General features: G+C 38.6%; 1 protein-coding gene across 2 annotated transcripts in view; it reads left to right on the forward strand.

Moving 5' to 3' along the window:
- The window catches only part of SH3BGRL (SH3 domain binding glutamate rich protein like), a 91,134-nt gene that overhangs the window by 59,231 nt on the left and 8,930 nt on the right, over positions 1-22,973 (forward strand). For both annotated transcript variants that reach the window (XM_021080702.2, XM_021080701.2), the window contains exon 2: positions 8,814-8,999. In XM_021080702.2, the coding sequence (XP_020936361.1) occupies positions 8,814-8,999 (186 nt within the window). The remainder of the gene's footprint in view (positions 1-8,813; positions 9,000-22,973) is intronic.

The raw sequence follows: 22,973 nt of genomic DNA on the forward strand, positions 1-22,973 counted from the left end.
TAATACTTCAAGGGTGTGAGAAATATCTAATATTGAAAACAGTGGCTAAAACATAACTAAAACCCACTAATAAATGACATTTTCTACAATCTATTTTTGAGAACCCATCAATCTAATCTAATCATAGATATTTAATCTAGGGAATTTCTTTTGAAGACATTTCCAGATAACATTTAATCTATGAGAAATCCATCCCAGTTAGCTTCAAAGACTGATTATTACTTTAGAATAAGCTCTCATTTTTTAAAAAATGTTTTATTACCATCATGTTCCATCACAAGTGATTAGATATAGTTCCCTGTGCTATACAGCAGGATCTTATTGTTTAAGCTTTCAGAGGTTGCTGATTATAGCTACCTGATTTTCTCAAACTTTTCTAGAAAGTATTATCAGGTTCCCAGTATGCTATAAGAGTTTTAAAAAGAGAGCTTTTCTTGCTTTATACAGCAGGAGTTATTTTTCCCAGATTTATTGTTGTACAATTGATTTATTGACTTGCTTCCAAAACATGAGTGTGGAAATCCAGTTATCAAAAAAAATCTGTGGAGTTCCCATTGTGGCTCAGTGGTTAACGAACCTGACTAGTAACCATGAGGTTGTGGGTTCGATCCCTTGCTTCTCTTAGTGGGTTAAGGATCCGGCATTGCAGTGAGCTGTAGTGTAGGTTGCAGATGTGGCTCAGACCCCATGTTGCCTGCGTCTGTGGTGTTGGCCGGCAGCTACAGCTCCGATTCCACCCCTAGCCTGGGAACTCCATATGCCATGGGTGCGGCCCTTAAAAGACAAAAGACAAAAAAAAAAAAAAATCTGCCAAACCTGAATTAAGGCGCATTTACAAAATGCCTGGCCAGTACTCCTCTAAACTGTCAAGATCATGGGAAATAAGAAAAGTCAGAGAAACTGTCACAGGGCAGAGGAGGCTAAGGAGACATGACTAAATGTAATGTGGTATCCTGAAAGTGATCTTGAAACAAACAAACAAAAAAAGACATTAGTGGAAAAACTGGTGAAATCCACTTGTTTTGGAGTTTAGCTAATAGTACTGTACCAATGTGCTGGTGTTGGATTCTTAACTGTGACAATTGTTCCACTGTAAGATACAGTGTTACAATAGGGGAAACAGAGTGAGAGCTATATGGGAACTCTCTGTATTATATCTTCAAATTTTCAGTAAATATAAATTTATTCCAGAATTAAAGTTGATTAAAATTAAAAAGTAAACAAAAGCATTTTGGGGGTGTTGAATTTGAAGTTGTTACATCAATCAGTATTGAGTATCTACTTTGCATCTGGCCAGATCCAGACACAATGTAGGGAAGCAAAAGCAAAAGTCATGTCCCCTACCTTCAGGTGGCTTATCAGCTACCTAAATGAAGACATGAGATTTTTGACATGTGAAAAGATTATCAAGCATTGGTACTATTTGATTAAGCTCCAAACTGGGTCATATTAACCACCAAACTGGGTGATAGGTCAGAGGGAGAAGGCTGGAGTTGCCACCAAGGGGTTCACAGAGGGAATGAACCTGGATGTATACGTTAGAATTGCATCAATGGAGAGAAACGAGACTTGCAGTTGAAGGGAACAAAGAGCAAAAGCACTTTCTTGGGCACAAGAAATTCAGAGAAGAATAAATCCAGTTTGATCTGATATGGAGTGGTGGGGAGATGCATACTTTTAGAGAGGTAGATAGAATATTATGCAGAACCTTGAAAGTTAAGCAGTAGAAGGTTGGGTTGAAATTAGCCACAGGGAGCCAGTGTAGCATCAGTAGGGTTATAGTATATGTTTTGATTCTGTGGCTTTGGCCAAACTTGTCTATTGATTATTGATCTGCTAACACATCTCTCAGCATGTACATCTGATAAACTATGTGGGAATGAAGTTCACTTGCAAGAGGTGAAAGTAAAATCATGCTCATTTTCTAGTCAAATGAAATTTCAGTTCTGAGTAATCTCATCTATAAGCCCTTTCTTATCTGGAAGTTTTCTCTGTCCGTTCTCTTTACCAGAGTCAAGGAACTTTAGTTCCTCTGTCTTTTACTGATTTCAGTTAAAGCTTGATTTTACTTCCAAATAAGTAGTGCATTTGTATTCAGATCATTTTGCTTTTTGAAAAGTTTGTTACACTTTTTTTAAGAGATAGGTATGTTGCTTACTTTTAAAAAATAAAGAATGGGGGGAGATCTGATGCTCTTGCACTTTCTTGTCTGTTTGTTTGTAAGTTTAAAGTACAGAAATATACCCACCACACCAACTTTGCTTACTCAGAAACATTAAGTGACTGAGTTTTTGACAAAGGGGGCAGCATTCTCAGTACAGTCAACAAGAAACAAGAGGCCTCATGATATTCCATTTAGTTCTCCTGTGGGCAAGCTGCCTATGTGCAAGCAAGCCCACAAATTGATGGGCTTAGGAATTCTTTAGGGTCAATTTAGACAGGTCAAGGGGAAAGAAACCATAACTAGGAAATCAAATTCACTAAATAAGGCTATTTGGAAGAAAACATATCTCTTGGAGTTCCCATTATGGAACAGTGGAAATGAATCTGACTAGGATCCATGAGGACACAGGTTTAATCCCTGGCCTCACTCAGTGGGTTAAGGATCCTGTGTTGCCATGATCTGTGGTGTAGTTTGCAGATGCGGCTTGGATCTGGCATTTCTGTGGCTGTGGTGTAGGCCAGTGGCTACAGCTCCAATTTGACCCCTAGCCTGGGAAACTCCATATGCCACAGGTGCAGCCCTGAAAAGCAAAAAAAAAAAAAAAAGATATTTCAACTTTCATTGTCTTTCTATTCTCTGTCACATACTTTAGAAAGAATGCATTCATATATATTAATCTTATCTCCCCAGCTAGATTGGAAATTACAATCTGTACTCCATATAGAGGAAAAGAACAAAGCTTTGCCTTCAGATAGCTTTAGACATGTAATTTGTTTTTTTGTTTTTTGTTTTGTTTGTTTTTGGTCTTTTTAGGGCCATACCTGAGGCGTATGGAGGTTCCCAGGCTAGGGGTCTAATCGGAGCTACAGCTGCCAGCTTACACCACAGCCACAGCAATGCTGGATCCAAGCTGCATCTGCAACCTACACCACAGCTCATGGCAATGCCAGATCCTTTACCCACTGAGCAAGGCCAGGGATCAAACCCGCAACCTCGTGGTTCTTAGTCAGACTTGTTTCCACTGTTCCATGACGGGAACTCCTAGACATGTAATTTGATATAGGCAATTCATAGATCATTTTCCCTTGGACAGGTTTCTTAACCCATCTAAGCAACAATTTCCTTTCTCATAAAATGGGGATAATCATACTAGCCTTACAGAATTGTGAGGATTTCAGGGAATATATCCACAAAGCCAAACAAATAATTTGGTACTCAACAAACTCTCAATGGGTCTTAGTCTCCCATTCTCCTTAAAGGTTTTTTTCTCATACAAAGCTTAACCCAGTACTAACATAGTAAGATTTGGAAATTTCCCCTTGGGATTATCTTGGGGGGCCATTCCTGCCACTTTTTTGTGTGACCCTCTGTTAGAATTTATATAGGGACAACTCTGGGCAGAGTTCTAAGGCAGACAAAGAAACTTCACTGTCTTCCTTACCTGCAACTCTCTAGGCAGTCCCTCCATCCACTCCAAACATGCGCACTCCCTGCCCTTTCTTTGAAGACCAAAATAATAAATCAGTAATGGTAGGGTTTCAGGCATTAGAAGAATAATTGAATTTTAGGGTAGATGGTATTGGCAGTGCTTCTTATTTCACAGTCACCTGGGTCTACACATAAAACTATCTCTGAAGGAATTGGAAACAGATAACATTACTTCTAACTCTGGAAAAAGCTCCAGATAAGGAAGGACTAGATAGTTGAGATTATTCAGAACCAATCAAGAAAAACTTTTTTTAATACAATTTCTTTTTTTTTTTTTTTTTTTTTTGGCCTTTGTCTTTTTGTTGTTGTTGTTGTTGTTGTTGCTATTTCTTGGGCCGCTCCCTCGGCATATGGAGGTTCCCAGGCTAGGGGTTGAATCGGAGCTGTAGCCACTGGCCTACGCCAGAGCCACAGCAACGCAGGATCCGAGCCAAGTCTGCAACCTACACCACAGCTCACGGCAACGCCAGATCGTTAACCCACTGAGCAAGGGCAGGGACCAAACCCGCAACCTCATGGTTCCTAGTCGGATTCGTTAACCACTGCGCCACGACGGGAACTCCAAGAAAAACTTTTTTAACCTAGAATTTGGCATTACTGTACTTTCTTTATTGTGACCACCTTAAGCCATAGCTGTTTTTGAGAAACAGCATTTAAATATCTATCTTCTCTTCCTTTCACACTAGGCTCTACTTCTGAAATTACTTGGGAATTACCATCTCTTTTGACATAATGTGTATAAGAGCAACTAAATAAAGTATTAACAGTATTTTTTGGGGGGGGCAGCAGTAAAATGTCAAACCTTAAACTGTGCTATTATGCTGCCACATCTTGGAACATCTGTCACACAAACCCCAGGAAGCCTAGGAGTGGAGAGGGGAGACCAAGAGAATTCTAAATACTCGTATTAACCTATATTTGTTGTAGACTAATTGGTAAAAAGATATGAATTACAAATTTTACATGGCTGATTGTGATCAAAGCATTTTTTTAAATATTGCAAAACAAGCAAGTTAAAAACAAGAGTCTCTTGCTGCGGATGTACCATTAGATTAAGCAGTAGGAAGCCAGTGGCTTAAGGACTCATGATAGTATTCATTTAAAAATGAACACAGATCTCTCTCATTACCAAATGACTACACAGTGGAAGTGCTGTAGTGGTCTAGTGCCAAACAGACTAACTAGGTGTTCAGATTTGATTTTCTTTTTGGGTGTATTTTGCAAGTAAGTAGATTATTAAAAGACCAAAAAGACAGGTTTAAATTCTATTTGTTTATACTTCCTTCACCCCACTCTTAAATCCTTAGGCACTGACTAGGCAAAGACAAGCTTATTATTTGCCTACAAATTAGTAGCCTTTCTTTGGGGTAGCATTTGAAATAAACAGAACCAATTGGAGGGAATTATATATCTGAATTTCTCTTTGTAGAATCTATATATATGTAATTTCTCTGGGTCACAAATTATAACCTTTTTATTTATTTTATTACCTTTTTAAAAAGATAAAATGCACACATAGAAGTGTTTATTCATTTAGAGACTTCAATTTTGTGTAAGAATTTAGTTGTAGAAATTATGAGCATCCATTTAGAAAGTTTCCAAATTTATTTTGTAATACTGTACCTTCATTGTTCTAGTGCAATGTGTAAGCTCATTTTTCACAGTTGGCCAGTTATATTAAACTTTACTAAGTACATCATGCTTTCACTAAAACCATAGACTGCATGAAATATAGATGGATATAGTATGTGGCGTTTTTGCTGTCATATGAATCTTAGTCTAAGTGGCATTACTCATAGCAATAAGCACTTGCTCTCTAAGTTCCTTGCAGTCATTGGTGTTGTAATTCACTTGACCCTTCTCACCTAACCATCTTGTATGGTTTTATTAGCTTCTTATTTATTTATTTATTTATTTATTTAATTTTGCTTTTTCAGAGCCGCATCTGTGGTATATGGAAGTTCCCAGGCTAGGGTTCGAATTGGAGCTGCAGCTGCCGGCCTACACCACAGTCATAGCAAGGTGGGATCCGAGCCACATCTGCAACCTAAACCACAGCTCAGAGCAATGTCAGATCCTTAACCCACTGAGTGAGGCCAGGAATCAAACTCACATTCTCATGGATACTAATCGGGTGTGTAACCCGCTGATCCGCAATGGGAACTCCCTTAGCTTCATGTATAAATACCATGTTGTAGAGTTCCCATCATCATGGTGCAGTGGAAATAAATCCGATTAGGACCTATGAGGTTGCATGTTTGACCCCTGGCCTCACTCAGTGGGTTAAGGATCCAGTGTTGTCATGTGCTATGGTGTAGTGTAGGTTGCAGACTCGGCTTGGATCTGGCATTGCTGTGGCTGTGGTGTTGGCTGGCAGCTGTAGCTCCAATTAGACCCCTAGCCGGGGAACCACCATATGCCACAAGTGTGGCCCTAAAAAGCTAAATAAATAAATAAATACCATGTTGTAATAAAAAATTCTAATGTCTGTATTTAATCCCTCATACTAGATTGTAATTTTAGGAGGGAATCTCTGCTATTTTTCTTTAGACATTTTAAACCTAATAAATTTCCTACACACTTAAGAGACACCCAAGAATCATTGCTGAATAGCTATTAAATACACTTTTGGACACAATAGTGCACAATAGTTGGAAACTCTTTCAATGTCCATTAAAGTCTCAGCTGAGAAAATGTGATGGTTTTATTATAAAACAAGACAAAATCCTATCTTGGTTAAATTCTTGGTTAAATGTTTTATTGTCAGTCAATACTTTCATGAAAAAGACTCTTATTGTCCCATTTGAAGCATGATTATTGAAGTTTTGTTCTTCGTTTGGAATTTAAACATTCACACTGGCTTTTTTTTGTTTGTTTGTTTTTTTGCCATTTCTTGGGCCACTCTTGCGGCATATGGAGGTTCCCAGGCTAGGGGTCTAATCAGAGCTGTAGCCACCAGCCTACGCCAGAGCCACCTGTAGGCACTAATTCTTTAGATATAAAAGATCTCTTGCTGGAAATAACTTGACATATGAAATTTTGGACTTGTAGATATGATCAAGATAGGAAACAGGTTTTTCTTTTACATCTCCTGAAGATTCAGAGGTGGAGAAATGTTCATGTTTGCCAGGGCAGAACCTACTTTAAAAAGTGTTATTATAGCCCATTCTGTTTAGCCTTATGAAGATGTAGAACACTCTAGGAGACACGTGTACTTGTTAGGCAGCTCCAGAGCATGAGAGAAATATTTGATGGCTAGAGGTAAAGATATCAGTGAAAGATAGGCTATAATGCCCAGTGGTACCAGGCCTGGCCACCACCTTAACTCAGAACATAGTGAATAGTAATCCTAACATAGTAGGCACTCAGTAAGGGGAAAAATGTCTTAAGAAGTCATTTATCCTAAAGGTCTTCTGTCTTTTGTCTCTCACACAAACATGACAGATGGAACTCACTCAGGGCCATGTAAAAAATTTAGCATGTTATCTATAACTCTTAATTCATTCAAAAATATCTGTTGGAATGCCAAGTGCCCAAAAGTACCATATTTATGGGCCATCTACCTAAATTTATAAATATGCAAATGGTGGATGAATTACTTGACACCCTTCACACAAACTGAACACCCCCATTGTATCATGATGACTCAAACCCACTCATTTAATTGAACTTTCCTTCACTGCTGATTATTATTGACTTTTAGATTGATTATCCTAAAAATTCAAAAATATATACTTATTTTTGAATTAAAGTTTGATTTTATAAGCTAATATGGAAATAAGATTCCTATTAGAAAAATTATCTTGCTGAACATTTTGCTGGATTGTAACTAATTTTTAACTAAAATCATTCTGTACTCTGATGTAAATAGCCTGTAGAGATTCCAGTTTCTAATACGAGAAGTTGAATATTTTTTCCTGGGGTTTTGTGATGAAAGAGAAAATTACCCACAATCACAAGTTAGAAGGACATAAATACAACCTCTCTGTATGTGTATGTAAATCTAGAGAACTGACTGTATAAAAGTTTTTTTATTTTGCATTTTAATTTCCATTAAGATGACTGTTTCTTTTGATTTTATATTTCCAATGCTTCTGTTCTTTAGTGTAGCTCCATGAAGAAACATTTATTGTTCTGTGCTGAAGCTCAGAAATATTTACTAATAGTTTTAAATTTGGGAAAATTACTGTAAATATGTGAATTAAAATTCTAAAAGAAATGTATATCAGAGGAGAAATCTAACTAAAAAGTGTTAATTTTACTCTTGCTCTCTCCTAGGAATGGTTAGGAGAAAAAAATAAGTGCATTATCTCTAAGATCCCCTAGCAGCACAGTTAAGGGCCAATGAATGGTACAGGTATATTTCGAACTTATTATATAGACACATTTAGCTCTTATATCTTCTTATTTTCTGTTCTAAACATGAAGGAAAATTAATTTCTGTTAACTGTATGATGCTTAGTAAGAAAAAAGTAGACTCAGGTCATTTAGAATGACTTTCAACAAGGGTGAAAATTAAGAGAGACTTGTAGATAATCAGAAAACATACCTTCCCACTATTCACACTTTTGAGTTAATTGCACTTTAGGTTATTAATATTACCCAGCTAGCTTTTCTTCTGCATGGTTAGATGTGGAAATTTCAATGGAAAAAAAGAAAAAGTCAGGTTGATAAAAGGATCTGTGAGCTGAAAACTCTTAAATCTTCTTGTGAGACGTCATTAACAACAAAATAATAAAGAGGGAAAACCAGAGTTCCTGTCATGGCTCAGTGGTTATCGAATCCGACTAGGAACCATGAGGTTGCGGGTTCAATCCCTCACCTCACTCAGTGGGTTAAGGATCCGGTGGTGCTGTGAGCTGTGGTGTAGGTTGCAGATGTGGCTCAGATCCTGCATTGCTGTGGCTCTGGTATAGGCTGGCAGCTACAGCTCCGATTAGACCCCTAGCCTGGGAACCTCCATATGCCATAGGTGTGGCCATAGAAAAGGCAAAAAGACAAAAAAAAAGAGGGAAAACTATTATCTTCTGTGAAACCAGAAATCTTGATCAATATCTGATTCCTTTCTGCTAGATCATTAACACTTTTTGTTGATTTTGAGAAATAAAAACAGAAAAAACTATTTGCTCAACAATATGGTTTCTTGTCCTTTGTTTCCTAGATTAAGAAGAAACAGCAAGATGTGCTTGGTTTCTTAGAAGCTAACAAAATAGGATTTGAAGAAAAAGATATTGCGGCCAATGAAGAGAATCGTAAGTGGATGAGAGAAAATGTACCTGAAAATAGACGACCAGCTACAGGGTATCCCCTGCCACCTCAGATTTTCAATGAAAGCCAGTACCGTGGGGTAAGGAACAATTTATATTCTTGGTTTTTTTCAAATCAATTGCTTCGAATTCATCATAACTCTTTTACCCCCAGCTTACAAACATTTCTCCTGTTCATCCTCTGCATCCATCCTATGCAGCTAGGGTATTTTGCCTTCTACTAGGAGGCAAATGGATGAGTCATTCACAAAAATTACCTGTGCATACATAAAGGAAGAAATTGATGGGAATATAATCATAGTAGGAGACTTTAATACCTCACTCACACCAATGGACAGATCCTCTAGAAAGAAAACCAATAAAGCAACAGAGATCCTAAAGGAAACAATAGAAGAGTTAGACTTAATTGCCATCTTCAGGATACTACATCCAAAAAAATCAGAATACACATTCTTCTCAAGTGCACATGGAACGTTCTCAAGAATCGACCACATACTGGGACATAAAGCTAACCTCAACAAATTTAGGACCACAGAAATTATTTCAAGTATCTTCTCTGACCACAATGCCATGAAACTAGAAATCAACCACGGGAAAAGAAATGAGAAGAAACCTACTACGTGGAGACTAAACAACATGCTACTAAAAAACCAATGGGTCAATGAGGAAATCAAGAAGGAAATTAAAAAATACCTTGAAACAAATGATAATGAAGACACAACCTCTCAAAATCTATGGGATGCTGCAAAAGCAGTGGTCAGAGGGAAATTTATAGTGATACAAGCCTTTCTCAAAAAAGAAGAAAGATCCCAAATTGACAACTTAACCCTCCACCTAAACGAATTAGAAAAAGAAGAACAAAAAAGACCTAAAGTCAGCAGAAGGAAGGAAATTATAAAAATCAAAGAAGAAATCAATAAAATAGAGATTCCAAAAACAATAGAGAAAATTAATAAAACTAAGAGCTGGTTCTTTGAAAAGGTAAACAAAATTGACAAATCCCTGGCTAGACTCACTAAGAAGAGGAGAGAAAGAACTCAAACAAAACTATAAATGCAAAAGGAGAAATCACAACGGATACAGCAGAAAGACAAAAAACCATAAGAGAATACTATGAACAACTATATGCCAACAAATTTGACAATCTGGAAGAAGTTGACAGTTTTCTAGAATCTTACAGCCTGCCAAAACTGAATCAACAAGAAACAGACCAACTGAACAGACTGATCACTAGAAATGAAATTGAAGAAGTTGTAAAAACACTCCCTACAAATAAAAGTCCAGGACCAGATGGCTTCACAGGTGAATTCTATCAAACATATAAAGAGAATCTGGTGCTCATCCTCCTTAAATTTTTTCAAAAGTTTGAAGGAGAAAGAATACTCCCAAAGACATTCTATGATTCCACTATCACCCTTATTCCAAAACCAGGCAAAGATACCACCAAAAAAGAAAACTGTCAGCCAATATCATTGATGAATATAGATGCAAAAATTCTCAACAAAATCTTAGCCAACTGAATCCAACAACATATCAAAAAAATCATACACCATGACCAGGTAGGCTTCATCCCAGGTTCACAAGGATGGTTCAACATAGGCTAATCAGTCAATGTCAAACACCGTATTAACAAAAGAAAAGTCAAAATCTATATGATCATCTCAATAGATGGAGAAAAAGCATTTGACAAAGTCCAACATCCCTTCATGATCAAGACCATGGCCAAAGTGGGTATAGAGGGAACATTCCTGACATTCCTGAACATGATCAAAGCCATTTATGATAAACCCACAGCAAATATAATACTCAATGGGGAAAAACTGAAAGCCTTCTCACTCAAATCTGGAACAAGACAGGGATGCCCACTCTCACCACTGCTCTTGAACATAGTACTGGAAGTCCTAGCCACAGCAATTAGACAAACAAAAGAAATAAAAGGCATCCATATAGGAAGAGAAGAGATACAACTGTCACTGTATACAGACGACATGATACGATGCATAGAAAATCCTAAGGACTCAACCCCAAAACTCCTTGAACTGATTAATAAATTCAGTAAAGTAGCAAGATATAAGATTAACATTCAGAAGTCAGTCGCATTTCTGTATACCAGCAATGAAATATTAGAAAAGGAATACAAAAAATACAATACCTTTTAAAATTGCACCTCACAAAATCAAATACCTCGGAATACACCTGACCATGGAGGTAAAGGACTTATATGCTGAGAACTATGGAACCTTAATCAAGGAAATCAAAGAAGATGTAAAGAAATGGAAAGATATTCCATGTTCCTGGATTGGAAAAATCAATATTGTGAAAATGGCCATACTCCCCAAAGCAATCTAAAGATCCAATGCAATCCCTATCAAATTACCCATGACCTTTTTCACAGAACTAGAACAAACAATCCAAACATTTATATGGAACCACAAAAGACCCAGAATTGCCAAAGCAATCCTGAGAAACAAAAACCAAGCAGGGAGCATAACTTTTCCAGACTTCAAGAAATACTACAAAGCCACAGTCATCAAAACAGTGTGGTACTGGTATCAAAACAGACAGACAGACCAATGGAACAGAATAGAGAACCCAGAAATAAACCCTGACACCTCTGGTCAATTAATCTTTGACAAGGGAGGCAAGAACATAAAATGGGAAAAAGAAAGTCTATTCAGCAAGCATTGCTGGGAAACCTGGACAGCTGCATGCAAAGCAATGAAACTAGAACACACCCTCACACCATGCACAAAAATAAACTCCAAATGGCTGAAAGACTTAAATATTTAAGACAAGACACCATCAAACTCCTAGAAGAGAACATAGGCAAAACACTCTCGGACATCAACATCATGAATATTTTCTCAGGTCAGCCTCCCAAAGCAATAGAAATGAGAGCAAAAATAAACCCATGGGACCTCATCAAACTGACGAGATTTTGCACAGCAAAGGAAACCCAAAAGAAAACAAAAAGACAACTTTCAGAATGGGAGAAAATAGGTTCAAGTGATGCAATGGACAAGGGCTTCATCTCTAGAATATATAAACAACTTATACAACCCAACAGCAAAAAAGCCAATCAATCAATGGAAAAATGGGCAAAAGACCTGAATAGAATGTTCTCCAAGAAAGATATACAGATGTCAAGCAAGCACATGAAATGCTCAACATCACTGATTATAAGCGAAATGCAAATCAAAACTACCATGAAATATCACCTCACACCAGTCAGAATGGCCATCATTAATAAGTCCACAAATAACAAGTGCTGGAGGGGCTGTGGAGAAAAGGGAACCCTCCTGCACTGCTGGTGGGAATGTCAACTGGTACAGCCACTATGGAGAACAGTTTGGAGATACCTTAGAAATCTATCCATAGAACTTACATATGACCCCACAATCCCACTCTTGGGCATCTATCCGGACAAAACTCCACTTAAAAGAGACACATGCACCCTTATATTCATTGCAGCACTACTCACAACAGCCAGGACATGGAAACAACCCAAATGTCCATCAACAGATGATTGGATTTGGAAGAGGTGGTATATATACACAGTGGAATACTACTCAGCCATAAAAAATGATGACATAATGCCATTTGCAGCAACATGGATGGAACTAGAGACTCTCATCCTGAGTGAAATGAGCCAGAAAGGCAAAGACAAATACCATATGATATCACTTATAACTGGAATCTAATATCCAGCACAAATGAACCTTTCCACAGAAAAGAAAATCATGGGCTTGGAGAATAGACTTGTGGCTGCCCAATGGGAGAGGGAGGGAGTGAGAGCGATTGGGAGCTTGGGGTTTTCGGATACAACTTAGAATAGATTTACAAGGCGATCCTGCAGAGTAGCATTGAGAACTATGTCTAGGTACTCATATCGCAATGGAACAAAGGGTGGGGGAAAAATGTATACATGTAAGGATCACTTGATCCCCATGCTGTACAGTGAGGAAAAAAAATAAAATAATTTAAAAAAAAGTTAAGAAAAAAAAGAAAAAATATTACTTGTGCATGTTTAAGTACAGACCAGCAAGATCTCATTGCTTATCCATTCCAAAGGCATTTGCTTGCATTTATTAACCCCAACTTCCCAATCCATCGCACTCTGACCTCCTCCTGCTTGGCAACCACAAGTCTGTTCTCCATGTCCATGATTTGGTTTTCTGTGGAAAGTTTCATTTGTGCCATATATAGATTCCAGATGTAAGTGATATAATGTGGTATTTGTCTTTCTCTTTCTGACTTACTTCACTTAGTATGAGAGTCTCTGGTTCCATCCATGCTGCTGCAAATGGCATTATTTTGTTCTTTTTTATGGCTGAGTAGTATTCCGTTGTGTATATATACCACATTTTCTTAACCCAGACATCTGTTGATGGACATTTAGGTTGTTTCCATGTCTTGGCTATTGTGAATAGTGCTGCAATGAACGTGAGGGTACGTGTGTCTTTTTCAAGGAAAGTTTTGTCCATATATACGCCCAAGAGTGGGATTTATGGGTCATATGGCAATTCTATATATAATTTTCTGAGATACCTCCATACTGGTTTTCATAGTGGTTGTACCAATTTACATTCCCACCAGCAGTGCAAGAGGGTTTCCTTTTCTCCACACCCTCTCCAGGATTTATTTGTGGACTTATTAATTATGGCCATTCTGACTGGTGTGAGGTGGTATCTCATGGTGGTTTTGATTTGCATTTCTCTAATAATCAGGGATGTTGAGCATTTTTCCTGTGCCTGTTGGCCATCTGTATATGTTCTTCAGAGAAATGTCTATTCAAGTCTTTTGCCCATTTTTCCATTGGGTGGTAGGCTTTTTCGCTTTTGAGTTGTATAAGTGGTTTGTATAGTTTAGAGATTAAGCCGTTGTGAGTTGCATCATTTGAAACTATTTCTCCCATTCCATAGGTTGCATTTTTGTTTTTTTATGGTTTCCTTTGCTGTGCAAATGCTTGTCAGTTTGTTTAGGTCCCATTGGTTTATTTTTGCTTTTATTTCTGTTGCCTTGGGAGAAAACATTTGTAAGGTTGATGTCAGGGAATGTTTGTTCTCTTCTATGAGTTTGATGGTGTCTTGTCTTACATCAAAGTCTTTAAGCCCTTTTAAGTTTCTTTAGTGCATGGTGTGAGGGTGTTCCAGTTTCTTTGATTTACATGTGGCTGTCCAGTTTTCCCAGTGCACTTGCTGAAAAGACTGTCATTTTTCCATTTTACTCTTGCCTCCTTTGTCAAAGATTAATTGACTGTAGGTGTCTGGGTTTATTTTGGGTTCTCTATTCCTTTTAATAAACATTTTTAAAAATTGTAATCAGTTGTTATTTCCCAAATACATTTTTTTTTCTGCTGTACAGCATGGTAACCCAGTTCTCTATTCTGTTCCATTGGTCTGTATGTCTCTTTCGGTAACAATACCACACCATCTTGAATACTGTGGCTTTGTAATATTGCCTGAAGTCTGGGAGAGCTGTTCCTCCTGCTTGGTTTTTGTTCCTCAGGATTGCTTTGGAAATTCTGGGACCTTTGTGGTTCCATATAAATTTTTGGATTGTTAGTTCTGTGAAAAATGCCATGGGTGATTTGATAGGGATGGCATTGAATCTGTAGATTGCTTTGGGTTAGTATGGCCATTTTTACAATATTGATTTTTCCAATCCATGAACATGGAATATCTTTCCATTTCTTTACCTGTTCTTTAATTTCTTTGATTATAGTTTATAGTTCTCAGCATATAAGTGTTTTACCTCCTTGGTTGGGTGTATTCCGAGGTATTTGATTTTTTGAGGTGCAATTTTAAAAGGTATTGTATTTTTGTAATCCTTTTCTAATATTTCATTTTTAGTATACAGAATGTGCCTGATTTCTGAATGTTAATCTTATATCCTTCTACTTTGCTGAATTTTTTGATCAGTTTAAGTAGTTTTTGGGTTGAGTCCTTAGGGTTTTTTATATATAGTATCATGTCATCTGCAAACAGTGACAGTTTTACCTCTTCTCTTCCTATTTTGATACATTTTATTTCATTTGTTTGTCTGATTGCTGTGGCTAGGACTTCCAATACTATGTTGAGTAAAACTGGTGAGAGTGGGCATCCTTGTCTTGTTCCAGATTTTAGCGGGAAGGCTTTTAGCTTGACTCCATTGAATATTATACTTGCTGTTTGTTGTAAATGGCTTTTATTATGTTAAGGTATGTTCCCCCTATACTCACTTTGGTTAAGACTTTATATCTTGAATGGATGTTATATTTTTCAAATGCTTTTTCTGTATATATTGAGATTATCATGTGGTTTTTTACTTTTCTTTTGTTAATGTGGTGTAAAATGTTGATTAATTTGCATATATTAAACCATCCTTGTGAACCTGGGATGAATCCCACTTGGTCATGGTATATGATCTTTTTTCTATATTGTTGAATTTTGTTGGCTAAACTTTTGTTGAGAATTTTTGTGTCCATGATCATCAAAGATATTGGCATATAGTTTTATTTTTTGGTGGTGTCTTTGTCTGGTTTTTATATTAGGATGATGGTGGCTTCATAGAATGTCATTGGGAGTGTTCCTTCTTCTTCAACCTTTTGGAAAAGTTTAAGCAGAATGGTTATATATTCCTCTTTGTATGTTTAGAACAATTCACTTTTGAAGCCAACTGGTCCTGGACTTTTGTTTGTAGAGAGTGTCTTTGTTATAACATATTCAATTTCATTTCTAGTGATTGGTCTATTCAGTTGATCTATTTATTCTTGATTCAGTTTTGGCAGGCTGTAAGTCTCTAGAAAGTTATCCATTTCTTCTAGGTTTTCAAATGTGTATCCTTTTGCTGTTCCTTGTGTTTATCCTCACTTTCACAGTAGTTTTTTTCTTTTCCTCTTTTAGATCTCTATGATGGCTAATTCAAGTGATTGCTCTCCAATTGTGGTTTCTTCCATCTATTTCTTCTTACGTCTTTTTTTATTTAAAGAAGCCCTTTCAGTTTTTCTTTTATAATGGGTTTAGTATTTCTGTACACTTTTAGCTTTTGTTTGTTGGAGAAATTCTTTATTTTTCCTTCTATTTTAAATGATAGTCTAGCTGGATAGAGTATTCTAGGTTGCAAATTTTTTCCTTTCAGCACTTTAAATGTATCATGCCACTCCCTTCTGGCCTGTAGTGTTTCTTTTTTTTTAATTTTTAAAGTTTTTTTTTCTTTTGTCTTTTTAGGGCTGCATCTGCAGCATATGGAAGTTCCCAGGATAGGGGTCGAATTGGAGCTGTTGCTGCTGGCCTACACCATAGCCATAGGAATGACAGATCCAAGAATCATCTGGGACCTACACCACAGCTCACAGCAATGCTGGATCCTTAACCGACTGAGCGAGGCAAAGGATCAAACCCGCAACCTCATGGTTCCTAGTTGGATTCATTTCCCCTGTGCCATGACGGGAACTCCAGGCCTGTAGTGTTTCTGTAGAGAAATCAGCTGATAGCCTTCTGGGGGTTCCCTTATAATTAACACTTTGCTTTTCTCTTGCTACCTTTAGAATCCTCTCTTTGTCTTTAATTTTGCCATTTTTATTATAATATGTCTTGGTGTGGTCCTGTTTGAGTTCAACTTGTTTGGGGCCCTCTGTGCTTTCTGTACCTTGATATCGGTTTCCTTTAGATTTGGAAAGTTTTCAGCCACAATTTCTTCAAATATATTTTCAATCCCCTTTTCTTTTTCTTCTCTTTCTGGAATTCCTATTATGTTTAGATTGACCCACTTTATATTATCCCATTGATCTCTAATATTGTTTTAGGGTTCTTTCATTTGGTTTTCTGTCTGCTGTCCTGATTGGGTGATTTCCATTATTCTATATTCCAAGTCACTAATTCATTCCTCTGCATTATTCATTCTGGTCTTTAGTGCCTTTAGCTCAGTTTGCATCTCTGCAAATTAATTTTCTAGTTTTTCTCTGTTCCTTCTTATAGTTTCTATTTCTTTTCTGAAGGAATCTGCATTACTGTTTATATACACTCTTAATTCACTGATATTCTGCCTTAATTTCTTCAGTATTTTCAATACCTCCCTTTTGAACTCAGTGTCTGTCAGACCGCAGAGTTCCATTTTGTTTGCTGCTTCAGGTGAATTTTCCTGTTCTTTTCACTGGGAATGATTCCTGAGCTTCTTCATCTTGCTTATATTTTTCTTTTTCTGTGAGTTTAAGGAAGCCAAACTATAGTCTTGGAGGAGTACTTCTATGCAAGAGAACCCCTTTGTATTTTGTGGGGTGTTACTATTTATTTCTGGCATTGGAGTTTTGAATATTTGCTGTATCTCTCTTTGGTATGAGCAGGCTGTTATTCCCAGGGTGCTGAGCGTGTTTTCAGGGAGAAGTAGGCAATGGGTAGGGCTAGTAGTCAGTGCCTGGTTGCTGGGCTCTTAATGGCAGCAAGGACCTGCAGGAAGGTGCCGCTGGCTACTCTAGTTGCAGAGCCCTGGGAAGTGATAATGAGCCTAGGCAGATTTATGAGGTGCCCAGAGCATTTGGCAATGGCAGCAGCAGGTTGTGTGAGTTTCCAGGGGAGTGAAATCAACAACAGGTAGTGTTCAATTGCAGTGCCCTCCTCTGAGGTGCTTGGAGCTATATGCGGTGCCTGTTCAGGGACCCCTATTGGTAGTGGGCCATGGCCATCTCTGTAGTCAGTATTAACTATGGTGGTTTGCCCCTCCACCTGCAGACCATGCAAGAAGCACCCTATCTCACTTAGTCCACACAGGAGGTGTTACACCATCTTCTCCTAGTTGTAGGTTCCTGGGAAGGGCCGGTGATTAAGCATCTGGGCACTGCCCAGAGTGTTTGGCAGTGGCAGCAGCAGGGCCGAGTATGCTCCCAGGGGAGCGAGAGCGACATGTGGTGTTTTGTCATAATGTCCTCCTTTGTTGTGCCCTCTGAGGTGGTTGGGGCTGCAAGTTGTTCTTGTTCAGGGATACCTAGTGGTGGTGGGCCACACCCACCTCTGGAGTCAGAGATAACTGTGGTGGTTTGCTCTAGACCTTGCAAAAAGCACCCTGTCCCAATTAGCCCACACAGGAGGTGCTGTACCAGCTGCTCCTAGTTGTAGGGTCTTGGGAAAGGACAGTGATCAATCATCTGGGTGCTGCCCAGAGTTTTTGGCAGTGGCAGCTATAGGGCCAGTGTGTAGTTCCCAAGGGGGTGAGAGCAATAATGTGTGGTGTTTGATTGCAGTGCCCTCTTTTTTTTTTTTTTGTAAACCGTTGAGCTGACTGGGGACACAGGTGGAGCCCACTCACAGGCCCCCAGTGGTGGCAGGCCATGCCTCCCTCTGGCCTCCAAGATGACCACCTTGGTCTGTACCTGCTGCCTGTATATCATGCAACAGTCACCCCATCAAACTTAGCCCCCTGCTGCCCTTAGCACAAACAAGAGGTTCCCAGCCACCCCTAGCCTGCACCAGAAGTGTCTGGACTCCCATGGCCTGAGCTAGTGGCTTCTCACCACCTGTAGCCTTCACCAGAGGCACCCTGCCCTGAGAGAGCCTGAGGGTGCACAGGGAGATTCCTTTGGTGGTCCGCCCCTCCTCCTCTCACCCTCCCCAACAGTGGTCCCTTGCCTCTCCTGCCTGCCCAGACCTTCTCCCAGGTTCCCTCTGCCATGGCATTCCACTCCCAGCCCATAGCACATTGCTTCCCTGCCCATGGCACAGCACTCCTTAGCCCCTTAGGCTGTCCCCACACAGCCAACCATGTACTCTCCCTGGAACTGACCTCAGGAGCCTGAGTCTCAGGGCCCAGCCCCTGCCCGAGTGTGTCAGGCTGTGGTGTCCCAGATGGTGGTGCAGATGATCTGTGTGGCCCTCACTCTACTTTGCCCTCCTCAGTCCAGCTGCGGTACTTTTCTCAGTGACTTTGAGGTCCCTCCATTTTGGCTGATCTCCTGGTCATTGGGTGGCTTCCCAGGCTGTGGGTTCCTTTTCTCCTTCACAGCTCCCTCTCAGGCATGCTAGTCCCATCCTAATTCCTTTTCTCTCTCTCTCTCTCTCTCTTTTTCTTTTGTTCTAGCCAGTTATGTCAAGAGTTTCTTGCCCTTTTTGGAGGTTTAAGTTCTTCTGCCAGCATTCAGTAGATGTTCTGTGTGAGTCATTTTACATGTAGATGTATTTTTTTTTTGTCTTTTGTCTTTTTGTTGTTGTTGTTGTTATTGTTGCTATTTCTTGGGCCGCTCCCACGGCATATGGAGGTTCCCAGGCTAGGGGTCGAATCGGAGCTGTAGCCACCGGCCTACGCCAGAGCCACAGCAACGCGGGATCCGAGCCGCGTCTGCAACCTACACCACAGCTCACGGCAACGCCGGATCCTTAACCCACTGAGCAAGGCCAGGGACCGAACCCGCAACCTCATGGTTCTTAGTCGGATTCGTTAACCACTGCACCACGACGGGAACTCCAAGATGTATTTTTTGATGTGTTTGTGGGAGAAGGTGAGCGTGACCTCTTAACTCCTCCGCCATCTTGATCCACATTCTCCTGGATATCCTTTTATATACCAATTCATAGCATCTAGGAGGGTGTATGGCAAAATTTAGAAGCCTATTAGCATAAAATATTTTCTCTGAACTGAATTTGTCAGTCCTGGGGAGCGTCCTAAATATTTCTTCTGTTGCTGCAAATGGGGCAAATGTGTAAAGACACACTCTGCAAATAAGGAAAGGGCAATTAGGACATTCATTTAAATATTGAAACCTCATTGCCTCTATATTTGAAATTTCTGCAAATTTTTGACTCTCAGGGGCTGGAAGAGGCCTCAGAGGTTATGCAATCCGATCTAAGCCAGCATATGTTATCTTAACTTGCCCTTTTGAAGCAGAATTTCAATTTGGCTTTTAAAAAAACGTTTTGAATTATAATGGTAATGTTTGAGAAGCCACATTTTCCTGGTTTATTTATCCCTTGGAAGCCACACTGCAAGGGAATGGAGTATGTTATGGGAAAAAGGCAAGTATCACTGAGAAATGGGAAGATGGAAAAGAAGGGGCAAGAGGTGAAACTCAAACCAAACAAATATTTGTTAATGGAAAAGGAATCCAATTTCTATTTAGTGTTTGCTGTGTGCCAGACACTGAGTTAGGAGTTTAATAATAAGAAGAATTAAGATTCATCCCTATGCAGACTCTTAGGGAGAAACATATATAGCAATCATTCACAGAAGGCATATTATGTGTCAGCTTTGTGCTATATGCTTTATGTGTACTATATTAGTCAATTCTTATACTAATACCATGAGGTAGGTATTATTATTCCTATTTTATAGATGAAGAAATTGTGGCCTAGAAGACCTTATCTGACTTCCTAAATCACATTACTAGTAAGTGATACAGGTAGGATTTAAACCTAGACCTGTCTTACTCTGAAGATCTTACTCTTTTTATTAAGCCACTGTGTTATTCATTTTCATGTTTACTGAAAAATCCCATCCTTGTTTTCTTCTTCCTTAATTCTGTATTTTGGGGGGCTGACCTAAGGAAATAACATTTCCCAGTGTCCACTGCCAATGGCTGCCAATTAGGTTTGGCTGATAATAGGAGGCACGGTTGGAAGAGTGAAGGGAAGGAGGAGAAGATAAGCCAAGGTATCCTTCTCCTTCTTGTTTCTGGAATGTCCAAGACAGTGGTTACATCTCCTTTGTGGTACTAGCTCTGTAATACCACCTTCTCCACTTTTCCCTTCAGTAATAGCTGTGGTAGCAGCTTCCTGCTATTGCTAGTCTCTGGGTTGCCTCACCACCTCCTATCTTACTTTCAGCTCTATAATGCTTTGTAAGTGGTTCTTCATATTAATTTCCCTTCTTTAAACTATCTCAATGTTTCCCAACCTTGGCACTACTGACATTTTGGGTTTGTGGGGGCTTCCCTGTGCATAGTAAGATGTTTAGCAGCATCCCTGGCTTATATCCTTGTGTGCTAGTAGCACCTCCCAGCTGTGAAAAAAACAAAAGTGTTTCCAGACTATGCCAAGTGTCCCTGGGGGAAAATTACCTCCTTTTGAGAATTACTGAGCTATATCTTAGGTTCTTATTTCTAGATTAAGATGTGACTGAAATAATTACCCTGCCAACATAGATGAAGCTCTGCTATAGAAGATACAAAAGTGTTTAAGGGTAATCTTTGTTTTGAGAGAGCTTATGCTATGTATATGAAGAACTAAAGCATATTCCCATGAAATAATTGCTATAATAACAATATATAGTAGAATTTGTTCTGGATTAATGTTATTGGAATCCCAGAGATGTAAGTATTTTTATTTTCCCTCAAGAGAATTCCTATAGAAAAAGCAGATGGTGTCCCAGTCTGTTACTCTTGCATTCTTAGCATCAAGAACAGTGATTGCCATCCAGTAGTGCTTAATTCATATTTGCACAATAAATTAGTTAATCTGGCTTAATTGAGAAACTGGTGTTCTTTTCTCTCAGAGTTAGGAATGCATTTGTGTTTTCTAAGTTCAAGGCCAATAGATAATGTACCTTTAGTACTAAATACCTGAAACAGAGATAACTAGATTACCTTACATAGTATTTTATAATCAGGTTTCAATATATTTGAAGATCTTCTTTCTGTCACATGAATTTAACGACTGACATAGGCTCTTTTTATTGATTTGATGATATTAGGAAATATCTCTCATATAACTGTTGGGTTCTTTTAACCAGCATTTTGAGATTACTTCCAAGGGATTGAGTGTAGATATGATATATATTATTTGTTTATCCGAACAGCTTATAGATAATGTGTCATAGCATGGACTTTATATCAAGATCCAGTTAGTTTCACTTCTGAGTGGTAAATTCAAAGAGTATAGGAGGCTGCTCATAAATGCATGTTGTTTATGATTTATTCCTTTGTCAACATGTAGGGTACATAAAAAGATGCTTTGAGGAGACCTTAGTGGTTCTAAACAATACTGACTGTGTTAAAAGAGTCTCTAAACAAGATAGAAATTCTGGGATGAGGTTCATATTTAGGGTCACCAATAGCTTGCAAGGCCCTAAATTTTATACTTCCAGATCCTTCAAATATCAGGAATTATATGTGCTAGAAAATAACCTTGTAATTGATCTGTTGGTAAGGGAATCTCTAGAGAAGCCAGCAAATTATGAGTTCCTTTTACTTCTAGTAAATCAGCCAAAATGCCAGACTTACCTCTGTGTGTTTTTTTTTTTTTTTTAATTTCTTTTTCTTTTTCTTTTAGCGCTGCACCTGTAACATATGGAAGTTTCCAAGCCAGGGGTCCAATTGGAGCTGCAGCTGCCAGTCTATGCCACAGCCATAGCAATGTAGGATCTGAGCCACATCTGCAAACTACAGCACAGATCCTGGCAACACTGGATCATTAACCCAGTAAGCAAAGCCAGGAATAGAACCCACATCCTCATGGATACTGGTAGGGTTTGTAACCCACTGAGCCACAGTGAGAACTACTATCTCTGTGTGTTTTAAATCATCAATGACCAGGTGTAGAAAATGGCTGCGTTTTCTAAGTAGGTTTGCTCTTGATTACATGTCATAGTCAAATTTAGTCATTTCTGTTTGTTTTGCAGCATGTGTGGTAGTTTAGAGGATGACAGTGGGAAGCCCAAACAAATTAAGTCATGTGAGGCTTTTATTGAATCTTTGGATTGAAATCTTTTAGTGGATTGTTTGCTCTTCCAGTCATAGTTCATGAAAATCTCATACCCTTCCTCCAAACACAAAACAGATTTACTACTCTTATGGCCATGGACATATCTATCTAATAGCTGGTCTACCATAGATTCTGAAGACATAATATATATATATATATATATATATACATACACATAATACCTTCATATATATATAATTACTCAAATGAATTTATCACAATACCTTAATAAATAATGGGAGAGAAATAATGGTAAACTGGAACTCACCTCCTACCAAAAATAAGCAACCTCTTACTGGCAAATAGTTGGCTTCTTTTGGCTGTGGAGTAAGCTGAATGTCCTGAGGCAGATGAAATTCTAAGTGATACGAAATAAGCCATTTTGTAATT

The sequence above is a fragment of the Sus scrofa genome, chromosome X, assembly GCF_054392235.1.
Source record: "Sus scrofa isolate SSC_HxYL_T2T_F1_AM1 chromosome X, Sscrofa_HxYL_maternal_Yorkshire_Landrace_v2.0, whole genome shotgun sequence".
Taxonomy (NCBI): domain Eukaryota; kingdom Metazoa; phylum Chordata; class Mammalia; order Artiodactyla; family Suidae; genus Sus; species Sus scrofa.